Here is an 18,703-nt window from a genome sequence, read left to right on the forward strand (position 1 = left end):
GCCTTTTAAACTAGATTTCTAATCAAGTGTAAAAACAATTTTCAAATTGTCCTCCAACATTTACCGATCAAATTATCCTTATCCAATTAATTATAGTTGTCAAACACATTCCTTGTAGACTCTAAATGTATGATTTATCATTAGCTTCCATTGTACAGGTTCAAAGAGACACTAGGCACAAACAAGCAAGGATCTCTTAAATAAGATACACACAAGCTCGTATTTCCATGAAGCACGAATGGTTAATCATGCACAACAAAACTTTCTCCAAGCCACACCAAAACAATTGAAGGAATTCAAACCTAGGGCCATCCCATGCTACAAATGTTCATTTTTTGAGAAGCTAAAGCATTGCAAGCACATCCCAAGCTCTTTAGCAATAAAACCATGCCAAGAGTATGATGCAGTCTGTGCCACCTTCTAGTGTTTTTGTAATGCGAGGAATATATTGGTAAAAAGATGGTTACAACATCTAAAGATACAACGAGGCCCTAGGCTTGAGTACTAAGTTTCTTGTAGAATAGTTTATAAAGCCAAAATTCAGACTAAAGGGATCCTAGGACAACTAAGAGCTCTTCTTTAAGGAGCCTTATACATTCATTAGGATTCTCGTTGCTCCCTTGCCCAAATAAGCAAAAGTTCCTCTTTGGCCTAAGAGAACCTAAGAGACCACTTTGGTGATCGAGGACAACTAGATGAGAGTTACTGGAAGGTGGTCAACCTAATGGCGGCGGTCACCTCGGAGCCACCTTCTAGGCTTGATGGCAAATGTTTTGAGTCCATAGATAAAGTAACCTCGGAAACCTCCTAGTGCACAAAACATTTAATAAGGAGCCAGTATAACATGCCCTTTTGGCTGTAATTCATGTCTAAGAGATTGGAATTAATGAGAATGGAGGAGTGCCATATTTAAACAATCAGTCGAGCCTCGAATCAGCCGAAGCATGTTAATATGCTTTCTCGTCATTTTATTTCTTGGGTGAAGATATTGTCACATACGCATGCAAATCCAAAATCGACATTGCAAGGCTGTCTTCAAATATGTAATCTTATCTACATCCAGCAGAAACAGGAACTTTTTTTCTCTGTGGCTGCGTGCCTCGCATGTACGAACATATCATAATTCAATGAAATCATAGCACTTTACAAGCTTGAAGGAAAGGTTTTTTGCCATCCCAATGACATATTCCAAACATCTTTGGCTCGATTCAGACAAAAGCAGTTCTAAACTGCTAGAAGGTGCATGTATCTGTCAAGAATGGTAACACAAGAAGATCGATATCCAGAGCCAAACATGTTGTAATGGTTTAAATAGTGATATAATTTGTACAAATCTGAGCGTTGCTCGAACCCTGGCTGCTTTGGTATTACCTGAAACCCACAAATTTGTGTTAGTAGCGGTCTAAACACTGGCAATCATCTTTCAAGAGGCTATCAACATCATGGCCTGGTACTTAGGACTCGGACACATCACAGATGGGATCTGAGTTGATAATTTGTGTTTTCAGTGAGCTATTGCACTTCAAATGTTCAAGTCATGATAGAACATGCTCTTATGCATTGAAGATAACCAGTGAAGTTTTTTGACTACCAAAATAATAGTAATTGCAAAAACTGTAGCAGAAATATACCTAAGGTTGTGAAGTATGAAATTACTATCAGTTATTCATGTGGCCTCACGATTGCAAGAAGTCATGCTAACTAAGATGAATCTCACAACCCAAGGTGCCTGCAAACCAACATATCATCATGGCAGTCCAAGTCTGCAAGCACAGCTTCATTAGTGACAGAACTATTCTGCAGACCAGCAACCAGCCCAGCCCTATTATAAAATGCCCTAGGAAGCCTATCGTATGAGGATGGTCCTGAGGCTGAAGACAGCAGGGCAGCGAGCCCTATGTCAAAACACAGCAGTCCTTAGGGCTAGCACAACCAAACACAGTAGTGTACATCCTGATGATAATCTTTAGTGGAGTGTGGAGCAGCTGGTAGCCAAAATAATTGTAATTGCAGAAACTGTTGCAGAAATTCACCTATAGGCTGCGAAGTATGGAATTACTATCAATTATTCATGTGGCCTCACCATTGCAACAAGTCATGCTAAATAAGATGAATCTCACAACCCAAGGTACCTGCAAATCAACATATCATCATGACAGTCCAAGTCTGCAAGCACAGCCTCATTGGTGACAGAATTATTCTGTGGACCAGCAGCCAGCCCTATTATAAAATGCCCTAGGAGGCCTATCGTATATTTTATTCAAAACCATGCTACTATCGCAGCATTGCACTAAAGAAGAATTAAGAGTTGGAAACTGCTGCTGGACAGCAGTCTAGAACCAAAACACAGCCTCTAGGATGGGGACATGACTAACAACAGTAATTCGAAGAAGATGAAGCAGGCTAAGAACCAAAATGCCAGCAGCAAATGGTCCTCATAGGGCAGGACCACAGCAGTTGGCGGCTGGTGGCAGAAAAAATGACACCACTAGTGGCTGGATGGCACCATTGGATGGCTGGGAGGAACCCCAAACAGGCTGGCAGCAGCACTGGCTGATGTGCCACAACTCCAGGGGCAGTCAACAGCTCCTGCAGAATGGGCAGTAGCCTACCAATGAAGAGCAGCCAGTGGAGAGGAAAAGTGATGAGGATAGAGTGCTAGCACAATGTGAGAATTTAGGGTTCGGGGATGAAAGTGGGAATGCACATTGAATCCCTCTATATAGAAGATTCTAAAGCTAGAAGAAGTCTCCCATCTCGTTCAAAAAGCAAGGGGTTGTTTTATGAGCTACAAAAATACTAGAAAGATATTCGATAAATTAGAAGGAAATTTTAGGTAGCCCAACACTCCCTCTCATAATGAAAAATGGTATCAAACAAAGTGAAGGGAAGGCTCTAGCCCTAAGCCAAAAGGTCCACCTCAAATGGAGAAGTTGACGGGAACACATAGACGAAGTGAGCACAATGAAAGAAGAAACATACCTGCATTGATCTCAAGCTGAGTACAAGGCTTGTACTATCCCCACCTACATGTTGGATTGTGTCAGTGAGGGCACTGGAATGTGGTAGAAGAGACAAACAATGCGATCAATGAGAGAGAGAATGAAGGTGTCTAATAACTACAGATGATGGACAGCAAAAACAGCAGCAGCATAAATATGCAGGCCGCCTAAATCTGGCCAACCTGCTGCCATAAATTTGGCCGCCTGAAGACTACCGCAAAATATGGTAAAAATCTGGTCCACCTGGCTGCCACATGGTAGGCTGGAGGTGCACCATCAAAATGGGTAGTAACGACCACAAACTGGGCTGGAAATGCATGTGAATGTTGGGCATGACAAATGCACACATGAATGATGGAGCTCATGACTAGGAGATCATAGCATGATACACAACATGCTAACAAAGGAGAAGCAAGGTGGGACACTAGGTGCTATCACGTTGAACATGGCTGAGACATCAGAGTTAATTTGTGTCACTTGTGCAAACCTGGCTCTCTTTTGAAGAGCATCAGCTCTGATATCAAGTGAGGAAACGATATGGTTTGAAGAGAAAACACAAGGAGTGTACAGGACTAACACGATGAACTCAGACACAACACAAATGAAGAAGAAAGGGAAATGGTGAACACTTGATGAACGAACTGAGTATATAAGATGTAGTATGCTAGATGCTCAAGGTGCCGAGGGATGTCCAACAGCCATTGTCTCTCGTGGGATACAAGCTAAAGGAGAGTGTCAAAATGTTGTCCTCTGGAGTGGATCCCAAGTGTAGCAAGCGACTGATGCTAGATGATGGTGAAGAAAATGTCATGCAGCTATGCTGGCTAGAGGCAAGCCAAACCACAGCAATTCCTAATGTGCAGAGGGACGTTGAGGCTAAGAGATGCTGGACAGTGGCAAAACATAGCAGATCCGTCAACATGAAGCAGTCCAGCACAGAAGCACAGCCGCAGGAGATGACAACCAGCAGAGGAGAAGGCTGAGGAAGCCAAAAAGCAAGCCACTAGAAGATGCTAGAGGTGAGCAGGCAGCAGTATGGGTCATAATAGTCTGATGTTGGTGACTTGGTGACAGCCACAAGAGGGATGGCAATCGGTCTCTAGGCAAATGAGACCTAACTCCAAGCATGACCAGGTCCAAGGACTGAGATATTGCTATAATATTTGTCCTGCCTCATTAAGTAAGAGTACACTTACGTCATGCTCAATCTGTGATGTCCTGGCCACATGCCTCAATAAGACCTATAAACAAGTTCCATGTGACATCTCTTTTAGTTTGTTTCAATTAAGCAGGTTTCCTTACGCTCATAGCTATTAAAATAGTGCATTGTCATTGCTGATCTCTCACCTCTCTACTATGGCACCTCAAACTTTACTACAGTAGTATACATAATGTAATATACATTTTAGTATTCTTATAAACAAGCATATCCATTTGGTCTTATGATTGTAGAAATTGCATCTTTTGTAAAGCCATGTAGCACACTTTTAGTCTGAAATACAAATGGTACTAATCCTTATACCACAATGGAAAGCGTCTACAGTTAGAACTCCAAAGATGAGTATGTGTTCAACCCAAAAACACTCATTAAGGCAGATGTACTCACTTCAAAGTATGCATTGTAGAAAGATGAACCGAAACCAGCACACCATGACATCCCAAATTCAGCTTCATTGTGTCCATCTGCATAATGTGCATGAAACCAGTTGGTTAATATGTGTAATACAAAATTGAAAAGTAAAGAAATCTAAAGCAGACCATTTTATACAAAATGATCCTCCTTTTTTTGTCAAAAAATGCAAAAGCAGAGCACCAATTGAAAGCTCTTGGTCATGCACCACATCAATATAGCCATCCAGCAATCCATTGTATGGCCACCACCCTGTAGCAAATCCTGAATCTTGTAAGCATGTGAAGCATTCAGTCCTGTGTTCTCATACCTGCCTGATGAAGGTGATAAGGAACTCAGACTGATGATAAAGAAGTGCCCTGCATGTGCAAGTGTGTAGCTGCAGTGGGGATACTGGGAGTGACAATGACTAAGGCAGGAGATGGAATGAAGACATGGAAAATGCGATAGTTGCCCAAATATAAACAGGCAGGCACGTGCAAACTGTGTCCAAGGCCCAAAGACATGGATGGGCCCAAAAACAAGGACACTGGCCATAAACTACCTTTTAAAAAGAGCAAACTGACCTATGTAACCACCATTGGACAGAGCTATTACCGACCCTCATTGACTCAGTCCATCTTTGGCATTATTGAGCCCAAGGAAGAAATGGAGGAGCCCAATAGCTGTCATCTCAAACTCACTGTTCAGCACCTCACCTATGAGCAATGTCCTCACTATGACTCCCTTTAATGATCAAGTCATCCACATAAAGGATAGCATGTCACCAATCCATCAGTCAATCTGTAGTAGCGATGGAAGCCATAATCTGGCCTACAGAAGCCAGTTCTAAAGAAAGAATCAGCCAATCCATTGTTACCAAGCTCATGTGCCTGTTTCAACCCATAGAAGCCCTTCCCCAAGCGCTAAACATGACCCTCTGATCCTGGGACACTAAAACTCGGTGACTGCTCCACATAGATCTTCTTTTGAAGAATACTATCATGAAAACATGACTTCATATCCCTCTAGTAAGTGATGAAAGTTGGGGTGCTTCATGTCTCATGCTAAACCACATAAAAGGTCCTTTCATGGGTAGCAAGGATGCACAAACTTTCTTAATAGTGCCCATAAATGCATCCTTTTATACTTGAAAATGGTTACAAGGGCCTTACAGTAGCAAGCAGGATCAAGAATCACTGGGTTCCCATCCTTGTCAGCTGCTACATTGCCACTCCAAAGATCTCCATGAAGGAGACTTGGCTGTACCTTTATATCCTTGAAAAGAATGCCCATATGCTGAATCAACTTTTGGCCTGTTAGGAGTCGCAAGGAATTAAATCATGTCACACTAATTTTAATCATAATAGATAAATTGAATACAGCATTTCACCTTTTACATATACATCATTATCCCGGTACTGCTGCTGTGCAAGCTTAAGCTGATAGCCTAGCCTATGTTCACCATAAAATGCGATCCAGTCATCTGTCCAAGGATTCTGTTGAGGTGTACTGCCAACAGTAGTTAGTTTCTTATCAATGAGCTGTGACTAATGGCAGTCTGATTTCAAGGGTACTCTGTAGGCCTTTGAGTTACTTGAACTGCATACGGTCACCAAGAAGTCCAATAAATCAAAACATCACAACTTGGAACGTATGGAGTATTGCAGTACCTGCCAATGGTGTTGTCCATTGGGAATCCAAAACCGTTTTCAGATGTTCCAACCTTGTGCATCTCACCCAATTTCCTTCCAAGAGCTGCCTGCAATGGGACATTGGGGATCAAGCAGCAAAACAAGAGATTCATGCCTACGATGGCGTACTGCCAGCTGTACAAAAAAAGTTTCTCAGATATTTACAAAGGAGCAGTACAAAAATAAAGTATACCTGACCTCTTGAAGAACCAAACTCAATGTATTCCATGATGATGTAAGAGCCTCTCCCAGGCAAAGGTCCTGCCTGAAACACAAACTCAACAATCAGCCTTTACCATCACATTGGAACCTTATGGATTGAGAAAACTAAAAGTTCTGCTTACCTTGAAAGGTTTTGGAACTCTTATTGTTTGTGTAGCATGCATTGCCTTGAGTCCAGCTGCCTCAGCTTCAAACATGCCTGGGCCTATACTTCTGCATTAGAAAGAAAGGATACACTGTGAAGCCCCAAGAGAAACACTATTTGTTTACATTGCTAGTAGGTGGTCTCTCTCTCTCTCTCTCTCTCTCTCTCTCTCAGATACGGCTATCAATATTACCCCAAAAGGTACACAGCAAAAGTTAGGTACATGGATATGACAAAGAAGGTATACTAAGTCCCTACAAGGGACAAGAATGTGGATTGCCAATGAGCCGACACCACTCCAACTCAAAAAATGACTAGCAGAACTAGCCAAAGTTAGAGAGGCAAGAAAGAATGGAAAATGGGCAGTATATTGAAGAGGAAAAGCAGTAATCAAGAATTTCCACACCCCATCTCCCCACCTCCCCACAAGTAAATGTGCCTTGTAATGAAATTTAGCTATCGTTATGGAACTCAATATTGTAATTAAAGCTCTTATGATCATAAGAGCTTAGAGTTTATTTCTTTTTTCCTCTTTAATGTGCCTGCATGACACTAATACCCAAAGTGGAATGTAATGAACTATCTAATTTGTCCTATAGGTCAACTTTGACCTTGAAAGGACATTAATAGCGATCTCTCTCTCTCTCTCTTTTTTCGTAAAAGATAATTGTATTAATTACAAAAAAAATACAAGATTACTTGATTACAAGATACATGACGACAATCTAAGCCATCATGTGAAGAGGTTCTAAGTACTACAAGTTACAACGTCATGGCAAAGACGCAGAGGAAATTGCCATATGCCACGGACGTAAGTCCTCCCTAGAGAGCAAATCAGAATGCTGGAGAAGATCTAATTGCCAATACAAGAGGCCCTTAAGCCTCGCAATATACCGCTGAACATTATAGGCGGAGTCAAAAAGAAAAGCATTCCGAATGGTCCAGTTATGCCAACAGCCCCAATATCGAAGAAAATGATACATGAGCTTCATATGTGGCTGTGCCGGAGTGGGGTATTTGGGCTGCCCAAAAACCCAATCAAAGGGGCGTAGGGTGAAACCAACCACCCCTTGCCAAACAGCCGACAAAAATAACCAGACTTTCTTAGCGATGGGGCAAGAAATAAATCAGTGGCGGGCGGATTCCACAGTAGTGGTGCAAAAGAAACAGTTGCCATTGGAGATTCGTCGCTTGGAAAGAGCTGAAGCAAGCGGAAGACCACAATCATCACTCTCCAAAGAAAGACTTTATATTTGAAGGGTGTCTTGTTCAACCAGCCCTCCATCACAATTGCCCTCCACCATGACCGGGATTTACGCAATCCCCATAAAGCATTCGCTTTAGTAACTAGCCATTGATGATCTTTAATCAGAAGATGATACACTTGGTTAGCAGAAGCTTTGCTTAAATTCAGCCGGCCTTGTAGGTCCCAATCCTGCCAGGGATGATCGGAAGCAAGGGCAGGAAAGGGTTGTCTGCTCTGGAGCACCCTCAAAAGCTGTTCCCATAAAGGCCTATATCCACGAGGGATCCTGAAAAGCCTCCTAGCTGTACGAAACGATATAAGCACATTGCAACTGGCCAGGGTGGCATCCGCAACTGAAGACAAGCCCAAACGTGCCATCCGGTTGAATTGTGGTCTAAGCTCATGTTTACCTTCCCATGAAAGTAAACGCGAAACTGCCAGCAATTCCAATTGAAAAGAGTTAGTAGCTAAGCGATCCTCCGCTAGATGCCACTGAGCCTTCTGGAGGACCTGTTTCCAAGAACATACCAAATGAGTAAGCAGCGACGAAGAAGAACTGGAGAACCGCGAATCAGCATTAAGAACATGCCACCAAGAACTCCAGATTTGGGTATTGCCATGCAGAAGCCCATGGCCCTCAAGGAAATAACGGGCTATATCGACCCATGGATGATGATCCAAGCACATGGCGCGGAAAAGAGACCAATGGAGTGCCTGCATGTGAGTCTGGGCATCTAAAATAGCTCCGCCACCCATACGCTTGGGGGTGCACGCATGCGACCAAGAGATCCAGGAAATACCTGCATGCAATGAGTCCTTCTTCCATAGCATGAAACGAATAGACTGAGTAAGAGCATTCAGAGTCGTAGTAGTCCAGGGCAACAATGGCAAGAAATATGTGAGCATTGGCAACATAATTGTCTGGGCTACTTTGAGGCGAACATGGAAGGGCCAGGCTTGAGACTTCCAATACATAAACTTAGCCACCATTTTCTGAGAAATCCACTGCAGAAGCTGGTTTGGGGGAACATCAACACCCAAAGGGTACCCAAGGTGCCTAACAATGGAGCCACGAGGAACAACCAGACCCTGCTAGTCCAAGGACTGCAAATCCGACTCCGTGCAGCTGAGAATGGCTGATTTGAGCGCATTGATACGAAGGCCGGACGCTTGACCAAAGAGACCCCAAACATCCAATGCTTTTCGAAGGTTATCCTTGTCCGCACGCAAAATCATAAAACTATCATCTGCCAGGGATTGGCTAATGAAGTGCTGTCCTGTAGGAAGCGACAGTCCGGCCAACTGAGAAGAGGTTGCCATATGAGATAACATCGAAAGAACTGGATGTGTCGCAAGGGCAAAGAATAGAGGGCTCAAAGGACAACCTTGTCTGACAAAGCAGGCAAGGACAAATGGCTCAGTAACACCTCCGTTCATCATGACTCGCGAAGACGCCGCCGCACTAATGGTGTAGATTAGACGAGACATCCGAGCACCAAAGCCCATAGCAAACATAAGTTCAGCAGACGAAAGACCAGTCCAGATAGTCAAAAGCCTTTTCCAGGTCCAGTTGAATCAGTACTACCTCCTGATTAGAATGCCTTGTATAATCAATTGCCAGTTGAGCATTCAATACATTGTGCAGAATATTTCGGCCCTTAATGAAACCATACTGTAGAGGGTGCACAATGGCAGGGAGATGCTTATGGAGCCGATTCGCCATTACTTTGGAAAAGATTTTGTACATTGAACCCATCAAAGAAATTGGGCGCCCCTGTGTCAACTTAGATGGCGAAGGAACTTTTGGAAGCAGTTTAATAAGTCCTTCTTTCCATGAGGAAGGCATGATCCCCGTTTCCCACACCTGCTGAAACAAAGCCTGCAATGGTTTTGCCAGTTGGGTAGCAAAAGCTTCAAAGAACTCATTGGTGAGACCATCCCAACCCGGACTTTTATCCTTGGGCAAGTGTAACAAGACCTCCATAACCTCTGCCTCACAGATATCTGACTCCATAGTATCTTGCACGTCCTGCGGAAGCTGATTGCGGACCAGGTCATAAAAAACCGAACGGGCCTGAGTAATTTGGGCTGAAGGTGGAGAACTGGAACCGAGAAGGTCACGGAAATAATTCCTGCACATATGCACAATAGTCTGCGGATCCAGGATAAGGTGGCCTTCTGCAGCCTCAAGTCTGGTCATATTCTCTCGAGCAGGAGAGGCGTGGAGAGCTCGAAAGAACTTATGGGTCTGACATGCACTATCTTGCAAAGTCTCCTTCAGATGTTGCAGTTTGGCCTGCTGATATGATTTCAACTGGAACTCTTTAATAAGATCAGCCACCCGCATGGCCAGTGCGAGCAGAAATGCATCATCCGGAGTGTCCACCAGCAGAGAACGAACCAAAACCAGCAGGTCCTCCGCTGCCTGGCGACGCCGCCGACAAAGAGAGGCATGATAGATCCCATATTGCCGAGCAACCCGCTGCACATTAGAGAGCAATCTTTCAAATGACGCAGTGCCCTGAGAGGAGAAGTCCAAGAAGAATCAGTCAATCAGTTGCTGCATATAGCCCTGAAAGATTGCACGCTTCAAGTAAGACGAGTTGAAACGCAAAGGGAGTCTCTCTAGAAATTGCTTGAAAGGTGCAATGGGTTGTGCAAGCAGCTCGAGCTGCAGCAGAGGGAAATGGTCCGACAAGGCATATTGCTGCAACACTTTTATTTCGAGCATCTTGGGAAGAAAATCATCATTCTGCATGATATATATACGGTCCAATCGCGACCACGTTGTTGCATACTGGGCAGAATGGAAAGTAAACCCTGTAGAAGATGGGTGTAGCCAGGACCAGAGATCTTGCTTAAGAACAGCAAGAGCCAACTCATGCCACATACGACTTTCTGGCGCATCCATTACCGAATGCTCCGATGTGGACTGGGAAAAATCAACACACATATTGAAATCCCCCATGAAGAAGCCCCGTCTGCCAAGTGACAAGGAGGTCTGCAAAGTCTGCCAAAGCTCCCGACGAGATAACGAATCATTCGGAGCATAGAGGCCAAGTAACCACAAGATTTCTCCTTCGAATAAAATTTCAATCACCAAAAAGCGGCCATGAACATCATTTTTAATAAGAACAGGCTGATATTTGTCATGTACAATCATGAGCACACCCGAATAATGCATGGCCTGTGTCCCTGCATAAAACAAATGAAAGCCATGGCAATCCACAACTTTTCCGGCTTCACCGTGACTCTTGTGCTCAACAGCGCACAGGACATCCCACTGATTCTCATACAATACAGTCCACATGGCATGTTGCTTGTGTCGAGAACAAATTCCTCGCACATTCCACGTGGCTATTTTCATGTGTATTCAAAATAGAATCAGGTACGAGGCACAGCTTGCCTCGATTTGACTTTGTCGGCGAGAATGTCCAGGACTCCCTCGTCCAAGAAATCCGCCAACACCGCAAAAGAGTTCTGAGGACCAGATTTGGAAGTAGACCGCATATCTGCTGGCTTAGGGTTGGAACGGGGATAACGATGGTCCCATGGGGTAATGACGTTGCCTCTGGTATCAAAAGCCAGCTTAGCAGGTGGACCCTTTGGATGATCCGAATACATTTTCCTGGCGGGCTGAGGACGGGGGGCAGAGGAAACCATAGCAGGAGCAAAGCGCTCGGAAGACAACATTTCCTTCCTGCGCATATATGTACGCATGGAATCTTGTGAGGTAGTAGGCACAGTATTCTCCATGCCAGGAACAACCCTGTTGCCTTTTTTTGCACGTACTTTCACCCAATCAGTGGCACGGGAATCCAGACTCGAAACCTGTTGTTTACCTTTGGACAGAACTTGGGGCTCGTGGAAAGTATCCGGACGGAGCATCACACACCATATCTTCCATGGGCGGCGCAACATGGCCAACATATGAAGTGTGTTGCTGTTCCGGGCATTCGGCCATAAAATACCTCAACTGTCCACAGGAAAAGCAATGTCCTACAAAATTGCCCCATTTCAAACGAAAGTGTAACGGATGCATGCCAGAGCAATTGAGGCGTAACTAAGCAGGCCTTTTTCTTGCAGTGTCCCATAACATACACAAGCGGTTGCGATTCACAGCCCTGAGACTGAAAGGGACCAGAACAGTGTCCACAGCGGCCATAGCATCCTTCAATAGTGGCCAATAAACAGCCGGACAATTTTCCACTTCTACCCACACAGGGCATTCACGTTGCAGCAGACGTTGAAAATCTGCCATTGGGCGCCATGAAACCACATGAACCAACCGGCGATCAAAAAACAAAGGCAGTTTAGACAGGAGAGCAGCATGGTGCGTCTCCAATTTCAATAGGACCTCAAAAAAACCTCGGGACCCAACAAAAATCTCTTCAACATATTCCCCTTGTAGCAGACTGTGCAGACACTGGCGAATACGGGAAAGCAGCGGAATTCGACCAGTGAAAAAGAGTATCACAACGCAATCATAAAACACCGAAAAGGAGCGTAGGACAGTTTTTGGGTCCACGGTGGCTTCCAGAACATCGTCAGGTGCAGAGTCAGAAAAGACTTTCTGATTATGTTAAACATAATCGCCAAGCAAAGTGTTGGCAAATTCCAGCAAATGCTCCCAGTCAACATCCTGAGTGTCCACAGAATCCGAAGCAACCTGAGCATAGGAACGATCCTGATGAACACCTATCTCTTCCGAAGTATGCTTGGTACGTTTATCCGCAAACTGGATGTCGGGACCAGGGGGCATCTCTTCGGTGCACGGAACCATATCCTTAGGTTCCTCAGCATCAGAATCCGGGCCAAGTACTGCCACCGTTTGGTCTATGAAATCCAGTTCCAAACCAGCCATCGTGTATCACGATCTGATCTCGAAGGAGGACTGACCCTCTCTCTCTCCCGCTCTCTCTCTCTCTCCCTCTTTTCTGTACAGAGGCGCTGTCCAGGGGTGTACTCTGCAAGGACAGCTAATGAAAGCGGAGCTTTACCTGTCACTGTGCAAGGGCAGAAGGGCGAAACAAAGGCCTGGCAATCTCAACGGCAGAGCGGGACAGGCTGGGGCGCAGGGTAGGGATCCGTCGGCAGCGAAACCCTAACTGACAAGGCGAAGGGGCAAGAAGCAGGCGCAGAGGTCACAGCTCAGACGGGTGAGGGGCGCAGGCGATGGGCCGTCCGAACGCAGGGCGGGGGACTCAGCGGCCGTGGACAGGGCGTCAGGGGCGGGCGACGGACCTGCGGACAGCAACGTGGACGAAAGCAGACGGGCGTCTGCAGGCGTGGCAGCGGGAGTGATCAGGAAAATGGCGCAAGGGAACCCGTGAAGGACCAGGACGGCGCTGAGGAGCAAGTCGCGTGAAACGAACGCTGACGATACAGGCGGGCGACGGCAGGGACTCCAACCTCCAAGACGAATGGCGGGCAGGCGACGGCCTATGCCGTCTGTACGCGGGGGGGACCAGACCACGGACGACGACGAGGCGGCAGGTCGCGAGCGGGCGCCATTCTCTCTCTCTCTCTCTCTCTCTCTCTCTCTCTCTCTCTCTCTCTCTCTCTCTCTCTCTCTCTCTCTCTCTCTCTACAGCTCTCTCTCTCTCTCCCTCTCTCTCTCTCTCTCTCCTTTTGATTGGGTCTTTGGTAAGACTAAATACCATGGTCCGGTGCAGCCTCATATGAAGACTTTGTTTCACATTTCTCTGATGTTGGGGTTGCTAGCACATTTGGGTCATTGGCAATGTGTTCATTTTTTGTGCCGCCTTGGGTGTCCAGAGTCATGTGGCGAAGCTTAAAGGACTTCTTCAGTGCAGCTTGATCTTATCCAGCATGCTGATATCTAGACCAGAAATGATTTAGTTTCTTGGCGTTGGGCAGTCTCTTCAGTGACCCTGCCCTGACCTTTGAACATTTTTCCTTTTGTGCTGTGACATGATGTAATATAACAACTCATTACAAAAAAAAAAAGAGAGTCAGACAGTGAATGCAGACTCCTGAATAAGTGAAGGCAGAATATGTAGAAGAGTGTGTGGCAGTATCTCTCTCAAGGAATCTCAAACTGACTGACTGAACCACACGACTGCAGGAAGCAATCCCAGAATATGTAGAAGAGTGTGTGGCAGTATCTCTCTCAAGGAATCTCAAACTGACTGACTGAACCACACAACTGCAGGAAGCAATCCCAGAATTAGGTTAGACCACAAAAATAGGCTGCACAAGTAATAACATAATCATAAAAATGGCTGCAGCAGAAAATAGCTGACCCCAAACTGACCAACTGCCCTAAAAGACTGTATGGGAGCTGATCGACCACTCATCGTAGTGGCCATCACTCCAGGATATACCAGCACCCGACTGAACATTTGAACATCTGCATGTTATATTTATCTTTTCATCACATTGAGAACACAACCCATCCCCAACCTACTATATCACAATGCCCGCCCATCCAACATGCTGCCCATCCATTTTGGTTGTCCCTACAGCAGCTCCATCAAAGATCCACAGCAGTCCACCTGTATCTTTTCTCACCTGTTCTCCAACATCTTATCTTTGTATACACAGGATGTGCCTACTAGGCTCTCCAGCAAAGGGTAGGTGAGTAATACTCTTCCCCAGAAACCTGTGGCTGTCCCTAGGTGCATAGCTTCTTCATATACCTGCAAAAGAGTTTACTAGACTCCTATCAAGCTAGACAATCAATAACCACCAAGTAATGAAGCCCTTGTCTTCACCGTGCACATCATCTAACCAGGTGAATACTTCCCTACACACAGTCACAACAAGGTGATACCATACGAAAACCAGGCTCATGAATCCGTGCATTTAATCCGCAAGAAGATGCTACCAGAAGTGTGGCCATTCTTCACGAGGAGAAAAGACCCTGCAATAATCAGAGCAACAAACGATGATTGTAGGAGGCCCCGCTTGCCTGTTGGTTTTGACAAAGAAAGATCCAGCATCCGTTTGATAGTGGGATGCATTATTGATGCAGCCACCGCCGACGGAGCTGATTCTTGTGACCTTGGTGGCCCCTCCTTCCCCCAAAATCCAGTCCGCCACAGGGTCTCCCTGCAAAGAAGCCACTGGAACGAAAATGCACGTGAATCCCCCCGCGCAAAACGATAAAATGCACCTTCGTTTTTTGCTTCTCATCATGGAAATATGACTTACTGATGCGAAACTTTGCACGCGCAGGCCGACTTCTGCATGCGTTCGAGAACAAGGAAGGGCTATGGCAGCTATGGCGGGGCGTGAATGTGGAAGAAAGGCCAGGGGCTTGCATGGCCAAGCCTATTTCTTCTCACCGAAAAAACTTTTAGGCCTATGCAGACATGATTGAGTTCGAGTGTCTTTGCTTTGCCACAAGGATCGAGGCTGGTTACACACCAAGTGATGGACGGCCAGCCCCCTCCGTCCAGAGTGTGGGCAGGCACTTTTTGAAACTGGGCACGGACATGAGCGTCATACTTTTACACATCAAATAAATACATTTTACAAAAAATAAAAAAATAAACTTATAACTTTTTTGATTGGTTGCAAATGTAAAAAGTGCACCCTTGTCTGCCATTTTACAAAGTGGGCATGGGAAACTCCCCGTCCTAAAGTGGGCGGGGAGTTCACTTGTTTAGCAGGTAAACAATAGGTCATATCTTCTCCAATGTGTAGAGGACTGCAGACGCCCAACCCTTAAATACAAAAGCATGCCCGCACAATTCAAGGTGCAAAAAGAAGGGGCGTTCAGCTAATGTGTCCGTAATGGATTGGGCCCGCAATATCCGCATGACATATAATTTTGGACGGGGGATATCCCCCGCCCAAGGGTGAAGTGTGCACCCAAGGAAGAAAGAAACACTCAACTTTATTTAAAAAGGGCATAGGGGCCAATAGCTCTTTTGGCCGCACTTAATGTGTAAACAAAACCATGTATTGTTTTAAGGGCGGGTAGGGCTTTTCACCCAATGTGTAACGGGCCTTGGTGTCTTTGCTTTGCCAACTACTCGAAGGGCTTGCTCGTTTATGCCAGCTCTCTGTGTGTGCATTTTGGATGTGTCTGAATCATAGGGACCGACAAGTTGTTGTGTGCCTCATCCCTGTGGGGGACTTGGCACCTAAATAATATATCGCATTGCAAAAATTAGGTTGACAAGTGTAGCAAGGTTGATATTAATCTTCTTAAATTGAATGTGTCCATACCTAAGCAAAACGAAACCTCTATTTTAAAGTATGAATTAGATTAATAACACTCATAAGCTTTTGAAGCTAGTCGAATTTGGCTAGAGACTTGTCGTATAGCTCGAGATGTTATGCTGATGAAGAGTACCTTGCAAAAGATCATACCAAAAACTAGAAAGTTGCTCGATCAAAGTCTCGATCAAAGTCTAACATGTGGTGGCTTTCACATTTTACTAAATTTTTTGGTTAAAATTTAACATATTACTTCATAAAGCACAATAGCAACACCGAAAAACACAAACATGCTATACAAGTTGTATGTCAAAGAGCTAGCTGAAATCCGTTCATTATTTTATAATTATGGGGGAATAGTGCCAATCCCCCATCTTTCAAGAAGATATGTACTTTTCTTAACTGTCAATTATGAGATAAAAAGGAAAAGATAGATTTTGACCTTATGAAAACTTGTGTGTATCAAGATTGCAGTTGCATTTGCCAAAATGAACCTTATAATGATGAGAAGGGAACACACGAGCAAAGTATATTGATTATAAGTACAAATATAGCAGCTAATTTGTTATACTAATACATTAAGTAATTGCAACACAATATACTAACTATTAAAACATAGTACACTAACAAATTAGTCACACTAATACACTAAGTAGTTACAACCCAATTACAATAATTAATTAACTAAATAAATTTAATAACTAATTGACTATTAAGTTAGTAATACGTAATTAGCTAAGAAGTACTTTAGCTTAATAATATGTTATCTTTCTCTCTCTCAACTGAAACTTAATAATATGTAGTGTGCGTGTGTGTGTGTGCGAGTGTGTGTGTGTGTGTGTGTGTGCACGTGCACTTTGGTAGCTACTATGAGACTAGTCCTCTACCACATTCTAAGAGAGCATTCACTTTTAATTTTAACGCTTAAGCTTAAGCTTTTTTAAAGCTAAAGAAGACTAAGCTATGGCTATTTGACAGAAACAAGGTTGCAGATGACATACTAGCTAGCAACATGTTAGTGTCAGCACACGTGCTAACTACAATTATAAGTTAATGATCTTATCATGAAGCCACTACACCATGGACCATGTAGATATGTAGATGACCTTGTCCACATGGACTACAAGGGAGCTATCAACTAGTGGAGTCATGCATTTCTAGACATGAGACAAACCCTAAGGATTTGTTGTCCCATAAATGAGCCCATGTTCATGATAGCATGTCGCTTACCTTCAACTTTAGACCATTATGTGCACTTCCTTTCCTATCAGTAGCTTTGTTGTAGTATCCATTCTCACTAACCCTTAGTAGGATGAACATCTTGAGGAAGAAGTAAACCTCGAAAAGTGTGTTTTTGCTATCTTATAGCCATTAGCTACACATGTAAAGAAAGGTTGGTTACATATAAGGGCAAACTGACGACTTTCACCCAACTTTCTAAAAAAAGTCATCCATCGTGCCACATATAAACTTTTTATCTACTATGTGTTTTGTGGAGCCTATGAACACTTATTGGCATGGGATCTCCCTTATCCAAACTTTAATCCATCCCCAGAGCATTAGAATACAACAATTCATTTATATAAAAGTGCATTGCATGCCTCACAGGGTTTGAATCATCACCAATTCACTTTTAAAAAGTACTTAATGTGAATGGGCCACGATCCATTTTAGTGGACCATTTGGATGTGGCATGTGTATAACCAAAATTGCGAACCTTTTTAGCAGTACCCCTACCATTCGAGACAATGTGTAATCAGCCCAAGCATTGTTTACAAGAAATAGAGATTTGATGTTAAATTACAAAACTTTAAAATTCTCCTATAAAGTTATGGGCAAAAGGTTTAATGGATTTCATGAAAAAGAAGGTAGAAATCACTTGCATGTAAAAAATAAATTTTAATCAATAATAAAATTTGAATTGATAATGTATTCACAAAAGTTATTTGAATGATATATAGTAATATAATATGTTTAATATTTATAGGTAATTTCTAAGAAAGATTGGACGAGTAACTAGGCAAGGGTGGTTGCATCCTATGTATCTTTTTTTCCCCCTTAGAGGTAACAAAGGCGACCTTTAAAAAACCTTATCTTCTTATTCAATGGCAATATCAAGTCTTTAGAAAATGGTTCGCAAAAGCAACAAGAAAATGCATATGATAGTATGATATGTCCCTTCAAAGTAGCTTACATTATGTATCCTTCTTAAAATTTACTCCACAATTAGAATTGTTATGTTGTTGTGGTATTGAATGTTGGAGGTAAAAGCCAATGACCAAAAGATGGGCAAGCATCCTTTGTATAAGCACAATTGTAAGTTGTAGTCCTTCACTATAAAAGCAATTATAAGTTGTAGTCCTTTACTATACAAAAGCAAATGTTAATCAAAAAGTGAAGAGAATACAAATTGAAGATGAGAGAATAGAGATAATGATTAAAAGACACAAGCATTGGGTACAATCTCCCCCCATGCATGGATAAGCACTCTTCCTAGTATGTATTTATGGATTTTTAATGATATTATTGTGCTTAAAATACATTAAAAAGTCATCCTTTTGGGCTTCTTGATTTCTTTGTTTGAACATCATACTT

At 43.6% G+C, this 18,703-nt stretch overlaps 1 protein-coding gene across 4 annotated transcripts; it reads right to left on the minus strand.

Moving 5' to 3' along the window:
• Window positions 1-1,107: 1,107 nt before the first annotated feature.
• LOC148033952 (Protein kinase superfamily protein) lies at window positions 1,108-15,275 on the minus strand. 4 transcript variants are annotated; one of them, XM_087681932.1, is made up of 10 exons: window positions 15,095-15,275; window positions 14,853-15,006; window positions 6,650-6,740; window positions 6,499-6,570; window positions 6,285-6,373; window positions 6,005-6,123; window positions 5,787-5,927; window positions 4,816-4,884; window positions 4,609-4,685; window positions 1,108-1,371 (listed from the first exon to the last, which is right to left on the minus strand). In XM_087681932.1, the coding sequence occupies exons 1-10, from the start codon at window positions 15,204-15,206 to the stop codon at window positions 1,225-1,227; spliced, it is 1,071 nt and encodes a 356-aa protein (XP_087538058.1). In that variant the 5' UTR covers window positions 15,207-15,275; the 3' UTR covers window positions 1,108-1,224. The 4 variants fall into 4 exon arrangements, with proteins under 4 accessions (XP_087538058.1, XP_087538061.1, XP_087538059.1 ...); XM_087681935.1 differs by lacking the exon at window positions 15,095-15,275 and adding an exon at window positions 13,579-14,580 and having other exon boundaries at window positions 14,853-14,989; XM_087681934.1 differs by having other exon boundaries at window positions 1,233-1,371; window positions 4,841-4,884.
• Window positions 15,276-18,703: the final 3,428 nt, after the last annotated feature.

The sequence above is a fragment of the Lygodium microphyllum genome, chromosome 7, assembly GCF_053477565.2.
Source record: "Lygodium microphyllum isolate KBCC chromosome 7, Lygodium_microphyllum_v1.1.10, whole genome shotgun sequence".
Taxonomy (NCBI): Eukaryota; Viridiplantae; Streptophyta; class Polypodiopsida; order Schizaeales; family Lygodiaceae; genus Lygodium; species Lygodium microphyllum.